The 17,757-nt window shown below is 36.4% G+C and overlaps 1 protein-coding gene across 2 annotated transcripts in view; it reads right to left on the bottom strand.

Annotated features, from left to right (window-relative positions):
• prage overlaps positions 1–17,757 on the bottom strand; it is a 56,292-nt gene that overhangs the window by 28,762 nt on the left and 9,773 nt on the right. Inside the window, exon 1 of one of the 2 annotated variants that reach the window (XM_065222425.1) lies at positions 1,180–3,144. The exons of the other annotated variant lie outside the window; for it this stretch is intronic. Within the exon in view, the coding sequence (XP_065078497.1) occupies positions 1,180–1,270 (91 nt within the window). The 5' untranslated portion in view covers positions 1,271–3,144. Of the gene's footprint in view, positions 1–1,179; positions 3,145–17,757 lie in introns of those variants that run through there. 2 annotated transcript variants of the gene reach the window in all.

Below are 17,757 nucleotides of genomic sequence, written 5' to 3'. Positions count from 1 at the left end.
ACTTGCGGTTGATGGGAGGTTTTTGTTGTTTAAGTTCAAAGAAAACACCTCAGTAGCTCAATACACAATGTTTACCTGTTGTTCCGTAATTGCCATGCCAGTGCGAATTACTTGAACTCATATCAGGTGATTCCAAGTGTTAACTACGTTGACAGTGTTAAGTAACATATCGGTCACATTGTGGGCAGCACATAGTGTGCTGTTCGTTACAGAAGGTGTAAATTCGATGCAATCTACCGAATCAAGCCATTGCATATTTAGTCTTCACATTTGCGTGTACGCCCGAGGCTAAGCACACAATCGACACGACACAATCTTGACTTTAAACACCAAAAGCATCAGTTTTATAGCCTTAAATGAAACCAACATTAGCCTACACGCAGAAACATTGATTTTCGTTTCAGGACCTAATGTATTTTGTTATTGATTCATACATATTGTATCACTATTTCAACAAAACATATTTTCGAATCAACAAAATGGTTTTTAGAATCAACAAGCTGATTATTGACTCTACAACCGGTTTGTTGATTCAAAAATATTTTTTCTTTGAACTAACCGAATAATATATTTGAATCAATACCAAACATATATTAGGCCCTAGCCAAAAATATATCCATTTGAATTTAAACATCATTTCTCTGCGTGAAATTCATAATTCACATTACAGTTTCATGTAGATAGGAAATCCACAGGACATAGGACTGTTATGCCATCGTAATATAGAAAAATCTAGTTATAGAATATTAAAGTCACTAGGAAAAAATGCACATTTGGTTTAAGGTTCATATCGAGTAATATCAGCAATATTCTGATCACCATATTACTCGATTTCGATCCAAAGAGGTTTTCCCTGCGTAATCCGCCTGATTTTCCTGGTAACCAATACAACGACAATCATGCAGGGTTTACTGGATCGATGACACGATTCAAAAACTGTTCTAATGCCGCGCAGTTTACAGTGTCCGAGCAAAATTTCAATCTAGCAATGGTCACATGAATATTTTCCACGAACTCACAGCGCAAGATGCGACGGTAGAAACACCCGCTATTTCGAAAGTTTTGTTTTTTATTATTTTGTAGCTCACGACAAAATAAGAAATATACGATGCATAGAAAGCCAAAGAATGTACTCTTTGAAACTAGCCCCCGTTATGTCACACGTTTTGAGAAACTTACTCTTTTCTCGCATTCGAATCCGAACGAACAGAACGTAACCAAACACGGCAACGACGGCGACGGCCACCAAAAACAGCACTTCCAGGGACATTACGCTTGGTTTCTTCACTCAAAATAGGATCACTGAATTATCAATCAAGTGCTAACACTTTTGGCATTTAAAATAAATCTGTATATATCCACTTGAAATATACTTTCACAACTTTTGGTTGAATTTCTATGCACTCGATTTTTATTAGCTTCGTTTCTTCATCGAAAAGCTAACCCAATAGTCTGGAGGAGAGACTCTTTCGATTATATCATCACTCACAATTTTTCGGTATCTTGGTAAGTGACGAGCTTTTGTTAGGATTCACACACTGACTGGCTGTGGCTCGCCGGCTATTGCAAAGGCCGAGAGAAATTCAGCTTTGTTGAGGATGTTGCTAATCGACACACTTTCACGCCGGGTTTCACTTTCTTCCGGGAGTTCGAGTGTCCCCCACGCTGTCGTCACGCGAAGGCCGTCTTCCTTACTAGACAAAGAACCCGCGCACACGAGTTGTGGATTACGACCACGTGGTTCTCGTGGGTTATGCCGTTCTGTATTCCTCAATGCTGTCGAAATGACTAAAGAGAATCACCGTGTCGGAGCTCTCGCTGCCGTTGTGCTCTTCAATGTCTTAGTGTTTAGCTTTTTCAGCTTCTGCCGTTGTTCGAGACAGATATACTATATTTTTATTTATCTTTCGTTCTTTCCTCTCTGTGGCGCTCTCTTGCACAACAAACCGTCGTTGTGTTGAGTAAGGTACGCGGCAGATGAGTGGGACGTGTGAATGTAAAACGACCCAGACGTTCTGCTAGGTGGATATCCTCGTAAAAATTTCATTCATTAAACTTGCAACCAAGCTCGATTTGTGGCGTGTTCTGATTCGATAGATTCTTAGAAAACACGAGTTTGCGCATAACCAGCCTTCTTATGTCCTTGGTATACTCCACTTCGATTTTCCTAGGCTGGTAGATTGTCGTGATGCTTTCTCTATCCTTCCAAACGGTTCACAATGGTGTCCTTAAATTTATTTTGTAGGATACTAGTTTGACGACACGTTTCGGCTAATCGATTCCTTGATATTCGCATGTATTCGAAGTCAATGTTTGCCATCGCTCCTTTCGGAATTGGATTGTGCATTCAATGCAGCAGTGGCTTCAGCAGACAGACGGCTAATCGTTGTGGAAACGAGTCAACTTTCTACTTTCATATGCCCACCACTATAAAAATTAATCCGAATGCAAATGTCGTGCATCAACCGCATCCACAGATTACAGCTACGCTTCCTATGAACACCACAGTGAGACGCGCCAAGTGTAATTTCAGCTCAATTTTAGATCCGCTCACTCTCTTCCTTCTAGTTTGTGCACCGTTCACCACCGCGTATAAAAATCGATTGAATACTTTTTCTTCCACTTTTTTTTCCACATTTAACACGGCTTGATCAACATTCCGGAGGAAAATCTATATTTAACTGCACTCTTTATTTTCTCGTGGCTTGAACAGTTTTTCGACCTTTCTCCAGGCAAACCGCTCACTCCTCTGTTTGAGCACTTTTTTTTTACATGGAGTGGCTCCGTGACAAAACAGAATATTGAACTCAGCAAACCATGCGGTTTCAAATCAAGTGCTCGCTCTGGAAGTTAAATTCCGCCTGCTTCGATTTTTCCTCAACTTCCTCACTATTCAAAGTTTTCGCTCAATGGACAAGCCACAAACCGAAAAAGATCTAAATCGCACTTAACCGTAAAGGCGGAAGAAATACACCGCAAAGAAAAAAACGCGCGCTTCTGGTACTTTGAGCGAGTGGGTGTGACGACCGACGTCGCGGTAGTAGAAGGGGTAAAATGAATCACGAAAGTTACAGACACTTCTGCCCTCGACGAATGCTCCTGACAGACTGAGCACATGCATTGCGCAAAACATCGTCAATATACACTCCTTTAGTCTCTCAAAGCTGCCTGCCTGCGAGCCTGACGACCAAAATGTAAAACCATGCGGCGGAAACTACCGCGGAACCTTACAAATTCTACCAACATCAAGCAATAACGGTACCCACAAAGAGAAAGAGAGCGGACTCGGGAGAACAAAACGTAGCATAAATTGAGAGTACTCTCTGCTTGCTCACTCGGTGCATCGTGATAAGTGAGCAAGGAAAGCAGCACATGGCAGAGCTCGAACCGCGTGATGCTTTGTGTCGGTGAGCCAGTCGGTGAGATTTACTACCTTACATGTAGGTATGTACATGTATGCAGCTGTGGTTTCACGCCTACATTACTAATTTCTGACGACACGGGTATGTTGAGGTAGGCTGGGAAATCCTAAGGTGGTTTTTTCTTCTTCGTTAATCTAGATGTACGTTTTATGAGCAAAAATAAGTAGTTTGAATCAAACCGGTGGGAACTCTTGTAGAAAACTGAATAAGTATTACCTGTTTATATATTTTAGTGGAATAGCACCTGGAAGTTGATACAAATGGGAATTCCCATAGACTATAAAAAGTGAGTAAATAATTGTTATGACAGCCGGTCGGAATGCAAAATATATTCATACGTACTTAAAAATATAAATATATATATATAAACCATTGGAATTATTGAAAAGATACTATAATAATATAATTCTAATAAAATATCTTGACTGGCCATATCCTATGAAATTAAAAGACCTTTCAAATAAGTGCCAAGTAATGAGTTTTATTTTGCAAGGCTTTGAAAACCTTCAAACGAACTTTTGCCGCATTTTATAAAGGATCCATATCCATTGTTGATATTGTAATGGTTGTTCATTACCAGACTAATAATCAAGAAGTTAGCTTTTTACATAACAGTTCATGAAAATATATAGAAGTTTGCTAAATTTACTAGGTGTCTAGATTAGTCGAGAACTTATATTAACTCCACTACCTGGCGAGCACTAAAAAAAGGTCCACTACCATTAAATTACCGAAATATAATGTAAACACAGTCAACTCTTTCCTTAATCGATATTCTGTAACTCAATTTTTTTTCCGTAATTCGATGATTGTCCCTTCAATTTTGCACGCAATGCTCTCTCCCTCTAAGACCGATGTCATAGTGAGAGCGATGAGAAGCGAAGGGGCGAGCAAAGTTATGACACGAATGTAAGGAAAAATATCAATAATGAGAATTCCTATTATTGATATTATTCCTTGCATTATTTTCAGCGCTTCGTTCGCCTCTTCGCTTCGCTTTGTTCTCACTATGGAATTGGCCTAACTCGATATTCCCCTAAAACGGTACCTCCTTTACTTAATGCGTTTTTATTAATTTTTCCATGCATTTTTACCTCTCTAATCAATTTTAATTTTTTTTTTTCGGTGTCTTCAGATAAAGCCGTAGCAGCAAAATTCATTATTGAGAATCAAAATGCTGCTGCATTCTGATTGAGCCGATTTTTTTTATGAATGAATGATTTTTTAAAAGTAAAAAAAAAATCAGAAAGAATATTCCAATTGACTAGAATAAAACGTTAAACATAATTTCGAATTTAAAATCAAAAGCATTGATAAATAGGCAACTAATTTATTGTGTTATGTTGAGGAATTAAGAGCTTGTGATTATATTTTTTCAGATGTTCTGTAACTCGACACCTTTCTAAGTTGATGGTCTCTTGAATATCGAGTAAAGAAGAGTTGACCGTATATGAAAATTTTGCGCAGGATTACGACTAATGAATGTTCTGCTTTAATACTGAGTCACATTTTTAGAGTAGTTGAAATTAGTCACAATCGCGTTGATGTTCATGATGTTCAAAACATATCGTCAAAGAAGTTGGTGTTGAGCAAATGTCTGCATACTTTCTAATCGTATGCGCTATGACTCAAATGGTGACATTGATAATACATTTCTATGTTTCTAATAGTAGCATGATTACAGAGCCTCCCTTAGCTCAGTCGGTAAAAGCGCAGCTACAATAAGCTAATATGCGATAAGGAATAAGCTTGAAATGCGAGGAGGAAGAAGAACAATGTTACAAATCACAATAACATGTTATTTATAATTTAATAAATTTCTAGAGGGTAGCATTTATTTACAGTATATAACGTCAGGAATGGGATTTTTATTATTTATTTGTCATTCTTTCATCTCTGGGGCCTAACAGTATATAGTCTTGTCAAGCAGCATATTTTTGATATAAAAATGGCATTTGTATTGCTGTGAGAACTGTGCAAATCCTACGAATTTATACGCTGCATCTCACGAGCATATTCTATATATATATATATATATACACTCAGGTCTTTTTTTACACGGGGGATACGTACCGTGTAAAAAAAAAACGTGTAAAAAAAAAACCGTGTAAAAAAAACCTACGAGATTTTGATTTTTCGCATGCTTAAATGTTTAAAAAAAATCGGATTTTGATGCCATTTGTAATTAAAGCATGATATGGTCCATATAGACATATTTTAAAAATTTCTGTATTTACACCAAAAATTGTGATTTTTTTTAAGTATGCCATTCGATTACCTATAGCTTGAAACGGATAATGTGATTGGAAGCAAGTCGATAGGTTGTCGAGAAATCGTTAAAAACGTACCGTGTAAATCGTGGAAAACCTTGTAAAAAAAACCGTGTAAAAAAAACCGCGTAAAAAAAACCGTGTAAATATATATATATATATATATATATATATATATATATATATATATATATATATATATATATATATATAAACGATACAGTATATCTCAAAATTGATCGTACATCCTAGAGGACAATTTTTTGAAATATGGTGAATAGATGTATATTTTAAAATCGTGGCTGGTTGTGAACAGATGTTTATTGATTTATTGCTATAGTTTTGGTCTTTATTGGAATAGCCTGTATGAAGTTAGATTTGTCTTAGTAAAACGTTCGATTATTAACTTTTTACCTTGTGAACGAATTTTATTAAAATTAGTGGCATATTAATGATCTTTATTAAGAAAAAAAAATGAGCAAAATTTCGTTCAAAATTACGATCATTTTATTCCAAGAAAATAACGTTTTTCAAGAAAAAGGCGTTTTTCTTAAATTGCTTTAACTTTTGGTAAACTCAACCAAATATGCCCAATATTGAGTCAATTATTGATAAATGTAAGCTGAGTCAGCTGTTAAACATTCAGAGACATATCTTTTTAACTGTGCTTTTAGAGCCGTTTTTCTTAAATTTAAGTATAGCTGTACGATCAATTTTGAGATACACTGTATAGGGGGAATGGGTGTAATGTCGGCCTAAATGACCCTCAAAAAAATTACTCATACATAAATTCAGTAATCGACTAGATTTTCAATATAATACATATACATATACATATATATATATGAAAACCATACCAGCAATTCAAGAAATTTTTATTTAAACGATGTGCCCACTTCAACGGAAACTGATTTATAAGTAATAAACATTTAACGATATTTTCATCAAACATTGAATCATGCTATCGACTATTTTATTATATAATATACCTAGCTATGACTTTGATACGAAACTTTGAATTTACGTAGTTTTGTCTAGATGAGTTATTTTTTTTAGATTTCTTGACTTCGGTATTCGGTAATATTCGGTAAAGTTTGAAGGAAATTATAATATTCTAATCATTAAATTTACGAAATCTGTTTAAAAAAATGCAGTACGCACTGTAAGAAGAAGGAAATGAAGTAATGAAATTGGGTTGTTAGCGGAATGCTTAAATAAAACAGCAAAAAAGGTTATCTTCTATTTAATTCCACTTAATTAATTTCGGTATCCACAACAGATACGTATTTCGACTACAATGTGCAGTCTTCATCAGTGTCATTCCCACTTGGGGGAATGACACTGATGAAGACTGCACATTGTAGTCGAAATACGTATCTGTCGTGGATACCGAAATTAATTAAGTGGAATTAAATGGAAGATAACCTTTTTACCTGTTTTATAAGAAGGAAATGCTGAATTCCAAACTCGTTTACCGACCCTCTGTAAATTGGTTCAGCCTGTCAAATGGTGGACATGTTTATAGATATATCAAGTGTAGAAGTTAGCAAAAGCGTGACCTGTGCACAAAACCGGAAAGTTTCGAGGAAAATCTTGAGAAAACACCAATATGTTCCATAATCGCGATTGTTTTTCAGACACTACCAGCGATAGCTAGGTCTTTCTGCGATCAGTTTGCAGGCCTGCAACTGTTGAAAGTTCGGTAAAAACTTACCGAATACGGTAATGTGTAAGTGTGCTAAGTGTGTAGTAAGTGAAATTTGACTGTATTACACACACGATTTATTCATCCATAAACGTTGTGGGTTTGATCCATGCAAATGAAGATGTATTATAAACTTTCCATAAACCATCAAATTAGTACCGTAAAAGATTAGGAATTAATGGTTTGGAAGAAATTTTATCATCAAACATCAAACTTTATTGTATTCACTAGGTGACTCATCGAATGGATCTAAATACATAATACACATGGCGAAGTGGTCATAAATACATTCCTGATTATCTTTTACCTCGTGCTAAACTCAGATTAAAGATCTGAACAAATATCTTGGTATTCTTTGGCGGTGTGACTATATGAAATCACCCGGCAATCATTCCATTACTCGCTCAGGTAACAGTCAAACACCAAACATGAACCGATAAGACCCGGTGCCATTCGAGGTGTTTGTTGTGGAGACATAGGGAGAAATGTGATGACTTGAGCTGCTATCAACGTTAGCTTTCAGTAAACTACTTCCGCGGTGAAGGTTAAACGATGGAACGTGTCAGCGCCTTTGTTGGGCGATCTGAATAATAGGTACATATTACCTACATGGGCACACGTTCGTTACTACGTCGCTGATAAGATGCTTATCGCTATCGTTACAATCGGCGACGCCACTGTTTTGCATCATCCAAAACATCCGTGTTTTGCTCACGTCGTTGAATCTTTTCAAGGAAAGCTGTCATTAGCTTTACGATTTTCCAAGAATGATTTTTTTTTATTTATAATCAGTTAAATTTTTGTTGGGGCCTCCCTTAGCTCAGTCGGTAAAGGCGCAGCTACAAAGCAATACCATGCTGGAGGTGGCTTAGCGGGTTGGAACATTTTTCGTTTTCCCTGGACATAGAGTATGATGGTACTTGCCACACAATTATACTAATGTAAAAATGAAACAGGCATGGAAAGCTCTTAATTAATTACTGTGGAAGTGCATTCAGAACACCAATGGCGGTAAGCTCCAAGTTGGATTTACCGTTAATATCGTCCTTGTTTGAATGATCTGCAATTTTTTGTTTAGAGTCGTGTTGATTAACTCTGATGTCGACAGCAAAGCAGCCGAATATTCTTGTTCGGGATTTAATATCTTCTTCTTCTTATTCGCATTTCAAGCATATTGCTTAGTGCATATTAGCTTATTGCGTGCTTTCAACTTAGTGTTATAAAATGCACCTTCACAGTTATTAATTGAGAGCTTTCGATGCCAATACCATTGCATGAATTTGTATATTGTGTGGCAAGCACAATAATACTCTATCCCCAGGGAAGTCGAGAAAATTTCCAACCCGAAAGATTCCCTCGACCGGACCGGGAATCGAACCCGTGCCTCCGGCTTGGTAATACCGTGCCTTTACTGATAAGGCTATGAGACCCCCGGGATTTAATATGTGATATGCAATAAACTTGAAATACGAGGAAGAAGAAGTAAATTTTGCTCGAAGATTGTCAGATCGTCTACCTGCGCAACATTGAGATTATCGTATAACATCAGCCTCATTAAGCCCAGGTATGGTTGTCTTAGCGAGGTATCTAATAACCTTCTCCATTCTCCTTCTCTGACGAAATCTCATGGCCAGAGCAATGTTTCTCATTATACCTGCACTAGAGAGGAAAAGAAGTGTACGCATCTACTTTGCACACAGTCAGCGCCACTGGAAGATGGCCTTTCTAGAGTAGGACTTCCAAAGTACTACAAAATCGTACCCTTCTCTTTGGCTTAATATAATGGAATAACACAAGAAAATCAACATCTACTGCGCTTGCGAGTGACGATTGCATGTATCGAATGATTCAAATGAATTCCTCCATTTCGTGGAAAAGATATTGAGATTCTCTGAACATGAGAATGACACATCTTCCAAGCAGCTCGCACACGCCACTCGACAGCATCGCAAGAGTGTTAGTGTGTGTGTGGTCTCTTGCACTATCCAGATGAGTAATAACGTCGTTGATCGTTGGTTTTTTTTTTAGCGGTGAATGTCGACGCTTCATAGCCTGTGCCATCATATAGAAAAAAAAAAAATAAGAACAACAGTGTAGCCTCTTGCAATATGAGACGAAGGCGACTGCTGGTGATTGTTGTTTTGACAAACCATTCAGCATTACTACCGCTAGCTACAAACGTACTTTACAGGTACTCTGTTACTTAGATGAATTGATAATTAATTTCAAGTGATTCCTGTTGGCAGAGAGCATAGGTAATTAGTATGCTACTTATTTGAGGGTTGTTGGAAAAATATAAATATCTTTCAGGTTTTGGCAATGACGTACCAGTGATATCTTAACTGTCGATCTTTGTTTACAATTAATCCACATTTTGATTATTTCACACGAGTTTGTGTTATCATCAGATTGTTGCTCGTAAGATGATTCACTTATAATTCACTTACAATTTTTGACAAATAATAGCCATAGGAAACATTGAGCACATTGTTTTGAACTAACTCCAGAGGCAGTTATTTAAAAATAATACGGAACTCGAAATGAAGTATATTCACATTTAATTAACTGCAGTATGAGATATTAATTGATTTTATCACGTTTAACTTAATTGATACTAAGATATTATCATTCAAGTTGTTATTGATGAAACTGAACCATTAATTTTGACAAGTGCTTTAAGTAACAGTGTGTGTGTTGGATTACTTTTACTTATGTGGCATCATAGTTGCATAGAAGTTGAAAGATTTGGTAAAAATATGGGATTCTTCCTCAATAAATTAAGATCATCCCTCTCAAGCATCATCACTTGCCTCGTTTTACACTTACGTTCCTTGAGAGAATTATCGAACGTAAGCAAACATTAGAAAAGTCATGAGTAGATCATAACAGAGAACAAAATTGCTTTTCTCCCGTAGGGGAAACTGGGCACACTTGATTCCCCCGAATTTCTTGAGATCCAGAATGGTTTTTTTTCAAAATTGTCACACATACCGGGATGTGTTTAAAAATTAATATTAAAATGCATATCATAATAAGGGATCAAGTCTCTCATAATTTTTAAAACTGAGCCCATCCACTATAAACATGTATGTCATCAGAAGGAGATCAACTCTTCTCCAATTTTTCAAATGCATTTTTCTATCTTTCAGAAAAAAACGTACTTTTGAGAAGTTTGGATTTTTCCGCTGAGATATAGGAGAAATGGATATAACGTCGGCCTAAATACCCCTAATTTGGGCCCACACATAAATTCAGCACTTGACTAAATTTTCAATAGTGACCAAAAATATCCATTAGTACAGTCCCAATGACGCTTCATCTAGATAAAATTAACAAATAGCAGATTTTTAGCGATGGGCCCAATCTTAGATCCATAGGCCAACATTTGAGCCATTTTCCCCAGCCAAAATTAAAACAGAGGATCAGATGTGTCCACTTTTCTCTATTGGGCGATCCATTGCGTATGTCACACTTCAAGGAGGGAGGAGGATTTAGAAATATGTGACAAGCAATGCATAAGCCATAGGGAAAACGTAACGAAACAAGGGAGGGTAGTTTATTTTCCTTCTTCTCTCAATAACGTGCATATTATGTTATTTCTCATAGGGAAAGTTATAGAATGTGTACCATATTGCAGAAACGGGAGTCTGCTATACGGGTATTTAACAGTTACACAAAGGGTGAAATAAATTCTATCAATCAAACATTCAAATCATTTTCTTATTTGTATCAAGTCCAAATGCCTGAAATAGCACAATCAAAGACTTTAATGAAAAGAAGAAGATTTCAGTTCACATGGCTTGTAAACCCGAGCAGATGAGAATAAGAATAAGAAGAATAAGAAGTAAATATCTAAAAATCTATAACTGAGTAATAGCAATAAGCAAGTGTCCAAATTCGTGGACTAAGTGTACGGGAATTTCGAGCCATTGTGGTATCAATATTTAAAAATCCATACTAAATGTTGCATATAGTAATAGTGGACATTCATAATGATGACTAAATTAGCGATTCTGTCATTCAGTAGGTATGCACTGAGTCCTCCAGGCAACTACCAATGCTCATCTGGACTAATACTACAGAATAAAAGTCGCAGATCCTTCCCAAGATGATGTTAACTAATTCACCAGTAATTGCATATATTTGAAAAGCCTTTTGGCAATTCTACAATATATATATTATATATATATATATATATATATATATATATAGAGGTAGAGGTGTAGAGGTATATATATATATATATGTTATACATATTACACTGTACAACTGTACATGCTTCGGTTGAGTAAATTATACTCGAACGCTGAAGACGTTTATATGTAGCTAGCTATTTTTGTGGACGGAGAAAAGACCTGAAATTTCGTTAAATCTTTCATCTTTCCTCGTTTATAAATTTTGAACGCCGAAGTAGTTTACAAGCTTGTATCCAACATTGATGATTTATGCTACATTGAGCTTGTCTAGATTTATGCTAAATCTACCGTTAACTACATTTGCACTATATATTAAAGAAATTTACATGAATTTTTCAAACGGTGTATAGCTTATCTCCAGTTCAGTTCCATTAGACTAGTGAATAGGACAAACATATTGTTAAATTTTATTAAATATTATTAATCAATCTTTTACTACTTCAAATGTCTCTTCAACAAAATCATAGTAAAAAATAGTGGATTATGAATTTCGATGGCCTAACACACCAACATTAACCAACAACCTTTCCAAAATGGGACATTTGGTGCCAACTGAAATCATCACAGATGCGGGCAGCCATTGGTCACAAAAAGAAACCTGAGACCAAAGCAGCCACCAAACTAGGTTATGCTAATTTGTGAAACCGACATTCAACTGGTGACTGCAACATGATGATCTTTCTTAGTTGAATATACCACCAATAGTAGAGTAAGGGTACGGCAAAATGTGCGAGAAAGAAGTAAACGTAAAGTGAAGGAGGAAAAAAAGGTTCGTGTGGCCTTAAGCTGCCTGGGTCTGGAGTTGACGTATGACGTAAGATTTCTTTTTTATCTCGTAACCGAAGTCGATGGTTTACTTTCACTAGTAGGGTACAGTGATTACGGCCCATTTACGGGTGCAATCTTTGGTCTGAGTAAACTTAATGCGGTGGGATAAATAGACATGACTGTGTTGGCGCCAATTTGCTTGCAGGTATCGCTTAAGCAAGGTTTTCGGTAAGTATTGCCATGTGTTGAAATTTGCTGTTGAAGAAGGGGAAATAGAACCTAGTCTTTTGGTTGACCGTCATTAAGTACGAATTCACTTTCTAACGTTTCAGATTGTAATGTGTTGAAAAAATCAGCTTCGTAAATTGCATTTTGGCAAACTTAAATTTCCACTCCACTATAATGAATCCATTATGCAAACTAAGCGCCGGCCATACACTGAAACCGGTGAAGTTTCAATTGTGTGACCTTGGTTGAATATAGTGGAAGTGATGTATGCTCGAATTAATGTAATATGTTTGCCTTATTCGCAGCACTGCAGCTGCAAATGGTGAGTGGGTAGGGAGAATGCACACGCGTTTGCATCCATCAGCATCCTAAAAGCATCACTCTGCAGTCTGCACAAAATGTACAAACAAACCTTAAGGTCTTCGAACATCATCGGCAGATCGCCATTCACGTTCGTGTAATATGCATATGCGGCGCACGACTTGACGACGACGCGACGCGACTCAACTCGACTTGAATCGACTGTTGGTGTGTATTCATGTCGGAGATTGTTACGAAATCATCCACAGACCCCACCGATCGCCACCGCATGCACGAAAACTGGTTAAATTGTGCAATTTTTTTTAACGATGCCAGCCACCGAAAGATGGCCATGTGAGAGAGCCAGCCACCACGCTTAAAACTATTCCATATGCACGGTGTTACCTAACCTCAACGGATTGGATCGGATTGGATTGTCGCCTTATAGTTTGCGGACGGGTAAAATCATTATGGTTGGGAAAGAGAAGTTAATTCAAAGGCGCGCCACTTTTGAACCGAAATGAGTTGCATGAGATTGAGATAAGTTTCCTTATGTTGACTTGGAGGTGAATTAATCAATGATTTTTATGGTTGTGGTATCGGTAAGATTCTTTATACTATGCGTAATCTCAAGGGAGTAAATTATGTAGACCTTAATGTCCAAGAGACAGATATGACAAATAGCTTACAACCGTTTTACATTTTCAGTAGTAGGCCAACTATCGATAATGATTTGTTGCTTGAAACGCTTTTCTAGTAATCGTGTAAACCTAAATTGGTTCGTGGTAATCGTGTAAACCTAATTTGGTTCAGATGTTTATGAGCCATCCTCAATTCTCCATTTAGGGTAATTCAAGTGCACATGGCATGGATCAACCAATTTATCGAACTGTCGCTGGCTGTACCCTTCGTTCAGGAACAGGTTACGCTTTGAGTATAAAAACGAATATCTTTACAACTTATGATGGCCCCGACAGTTTGCACTGACATTACCTTACATCACCTTATAAAAGGCTGTGACTCGGCGCCAGATGGATGCTCTCGCTCAAAGAGCACTACCAATAACACATCAGTTTCGAATTAATTCGGCCATTGCTCGATGGAATGGATGACTCATGCTTAGTAGCGTAACTGAACTGAAACCATTCGCGATACGCTACCGTAACGTCGTCCGTCGAGAGACTGGAAAGACCGAGCCGTTGTTGCTTTGCTTCGATATATTTTGCGAAATATAAATGTGTGTATGAATAATAACATGTACACAATATAAATGATGCAGCCGGTAGCACCAATAATAGCACCAGTAAACCTACACCACATCATCACTCATCATTCGCTGCTGGGTTGAGCGAATAGCTGAGTAAGCCCACGAAAGTGAGGAGAACAAGCGCGGAGCACAAAGCTCAAGGCAAAGTACAACGCACTCCAGCAGTGTATTTATTTATAAGCTCGAACAAGATTGCTTGTTATTCTTGCATCAAAGCACCACCACCGTGGCAATGGGTGTATCATTTTTAGCAGAAATGAGAAATATCTAGGATAACGGAACGCAACCGGTTCGGCTGCTAGGTTCAGTGATTTTATGGGGTAAGAGGGTAAGACAAAGTTGTTGGTGGCATTGTGTGGTGGATCTTCTTTTTTTTTTTGCGAAATATACACTTTCTCTGAAGACGAAGCAAATCGGTTCAGAATAAGCCAAATCTATAACTAAATATATAAGAAAATCTAGTTCCTACAATAGCAATTACGTCATGTCATAATCAATTGAGCGATAATGAATGTAGAAGTCATAAGACTCGCATGATGTTTACATCTGGAAGATCATGCCTTTCAATTTGTGAATCGATAATGATAATTTTTCGTTTACTATTCATCATAGAGGTCCTTCAACCAAGAGTTGAATTAAATCCGATGATTCGGATAAAGTAATCCAGATCGTATTTTTCAACTCATTTGTATAAACTTGTGGGCAAACTCGCTAACATGGTTAAATGCCTATCCCACGATATAAATGCTTAATTATGGGTTTAATTTACGTTCAGAATCCAGTTTACACAAGTTCAAATCCTATTTTAACTCTCAAACCCTCAACGTCTGAATCACCTCCATTTAGGGAGATACAAATATTTTTGTTTCATTGATTACTATACATAACAGCTTGTTTGAGAAAAAACCCCGTGCTCTTCAACATAAACAATATTAAAAAAAAAAATACAATTTCTTTGAATTAAAAAAAAAAACACAAAAAAATATCCAATATTTTGGACTATTGGTCTACATGTTTCTAGCATCGTCCCGTAACGTGGGTAGATTACTTTTTCGTGATACGTAAGATCCACCACCGATTCCTAGTCCTGACTACTTCAAACTAGGGGACAGGCTTTTTCAGTAACCAAAGGAACACATCTTAGTCCTTGTTACTTTGTATGCCTTGTTAATAGTGATAAGTCCTCGGGTTGCCTGAACCGAGTATGATCTTGAAACAAGGAAAAAAAATATATGAGTAAGTTAGTCTTTATCTATGTGATTCCTAATATTCTGTTCGTTGTTTAGACTAGGGTATGGTCATTATCGGTGTCATTGAACTTTGGATTCCAATACGGAAGGATTCCAATTTTGACTGACAAAATGTTACGCCTTTGGAGGGTGCTCTCCCACTTCGAAGGGTATAAATAGCGGGGCTAAGGACACGGGATATACAACAATAGATCAAACTACTGGTCGCAGTGATTTATATCCCGAGCAGAAGAAAGTACCAATTAGTAAATTTTTGTATAGACCATATTGAAATCGAAAAACAATGGCTGTAGGTAGGAAGTTTCTTTCTCAACATTGAATGGTTGATAGCCATAAGTTAGATACTTTCGTCCTACAATTGGTAATAATCCAAATGCATTGCAGTGATTTTCAAGGAGTAATTCGGAAAATTGAGCAATTCCACGTCACATAAGGAAAATATAAACACATTTTAGATTCTACCTCTCAGAATTCGATGAAATTTCGCGTAATTGTTCGCTAGAGGCAATGAATCAAGTTTGGACTGGAATTCGGCCATTTTGACTCTGGCAGTTCCACACCAAATGACGAAGTAGACCTTCTCCGATTTGCATGGAACTTTGCATAATTGTTTGTTATGGGCAATCATTCACATTTTTGCAGAATTTCTGCTATTTTGTTTTCGATTAGCGTCTTTGGCATTTTTCAATAAATCGTAGCACAAAAACGTCACTTTTGATCGAAATGACGACTGAGACAAAGTTGTAGTTTTTCTGGGAAAAATATACACGGTAGTTTTATAAGGAATTTTGAGTTAAAATTCCAAAAATGTTTTAAAAACTCAAATATCTCACAAAGTATATCTTCAATTTTTATTATAAAAAGCTCATGAACATAACCACATATTCTCGTCGAAAAGTTTTTTTTTTAAACTTTAATATCATAACAATTATTTTTTTCAAATTTAAAACTTACACACTAATATTATTTCATCGAAATCTGTGAAATTTCATCGAAATCTGTAAAATTTTACCGAAATCTCAGCAGCTGAACGTTCGGTAAACAGTTCGGTGGTTTTTCACAGATTTCCTGTAATTTTTCACCGAATATCAGTGAAAAATTACAGGAAATTTGTGAAAAATCACCGAACTATTTACCGAACAATCAGCTGTTGAGATTTCGGTAAAATTTCACAGATTTCGGTAAAATAATCTAAGTGTGTGGTAAACTTAAAAATTATTTATGGAAAAAAAGTTAAAAATTCGATTTTGGTCAATTTTGGCCAATTTTTAAATGTCTATTGTATCCATTTCGCAAAAAATATTACTTTAAATGAATAAGAGTTTGAAAATCTTATCTTTATTTTGTTATTCAAGACTGTTTTTTTTTAAATTTTTGATGAACATTTTTGATTATTTTTATCAGTTTGTAATTTTTAACAACAAGCAAACCATATTCCTTCAACATTGTCTCGCATATCGTTCCGATTAGATGAGCCATTTTCGTCCAAATGCCGAATTCACGATATCACAAACATGGTTTATTGCCCTTAGCGAAAAATAAGGCGAAATTTTTTGGAATTCAGAGAGAAGGACAAATAAAATCGATTCGTCAGTTGGTGTTGGACTGCTCAATTGTAAAAAAAAAACATCAGCGTTAAGGAGATATTAGAGACGACCGAGGATTCACGACAAATTCATTAAAGTTTCACGGATAATGCGTTTGGTAGTAGTTAATATCTGATTTAATAATAATTTATTTTTCTTTCGTTCATATATTGGCAAAAAAGGCTATTCACAAACAGTTTTTCGTGACAAATGTAAGGGTAACTATCAATAAAACTCTACCTAGTGGTTGATTACTGGGAGATATTTCATGAAATAATTGTCTGAGTGCCCGCGCTTTGGTATAGTACAAAAATTGGTATTGTACAAAAATTTTGGTTCATGTTAGTCGAATGATTCTGCGTTTAATATGATCGCAAATGATAGAATTCAAGAATGAATTTTCAAGTAGACGTATCTGCTTGTAAACAATATTCATACATTTGTCGTTTGATTGTCAATTTATCAGATTGTAAATTTGTCGAAACTCTTAGCTTACACACGTGGTGGACTATATAGTAGTGGTTTCACTTAAAAATGACAGTCAAAGCTCGTATGAGACAAGCAGTGCTCAAAAACTTCAAATTAAATTCCCAGAATATGCTCTACCTGAGATAACATTTTACTCACCAACTAGTTTTTCTGGCGAAGTTGAAATGGCCTTTTGGGCATACTGTCAGCGGTAAACTGACGGAGATACGACAGAACAAAACAACTTACTCTTTCACACTTGCATCGCAGTGCTAAATGCTAGAAAGAGGAGTTTGT

Source organism: Ochlerotatus camptorhynchus, unplaced genomic scaffold (assembly GCF_037179485.1).
Source record: "Ochlerotatus camptorhynchus isolate MF236.1 unplaced genomic scaffold, CSIRO-AGI_Acam_v1.1 ptg000169l, whole genome shotgun sequence".
In the NCBI taxonomy this organism is placed as follows: Eukaryota; Metazoa; Arthropoda; class Insecta; order Diptera; family Culicidae; genus Ochlerotatus; species Ochlerotatus camptorhynchus.
The sequence above is the reverse complement of the archived record's forward strand: the minus strand, read 5'-3'. Positions and strand labels throughout refer to the sequence as shown.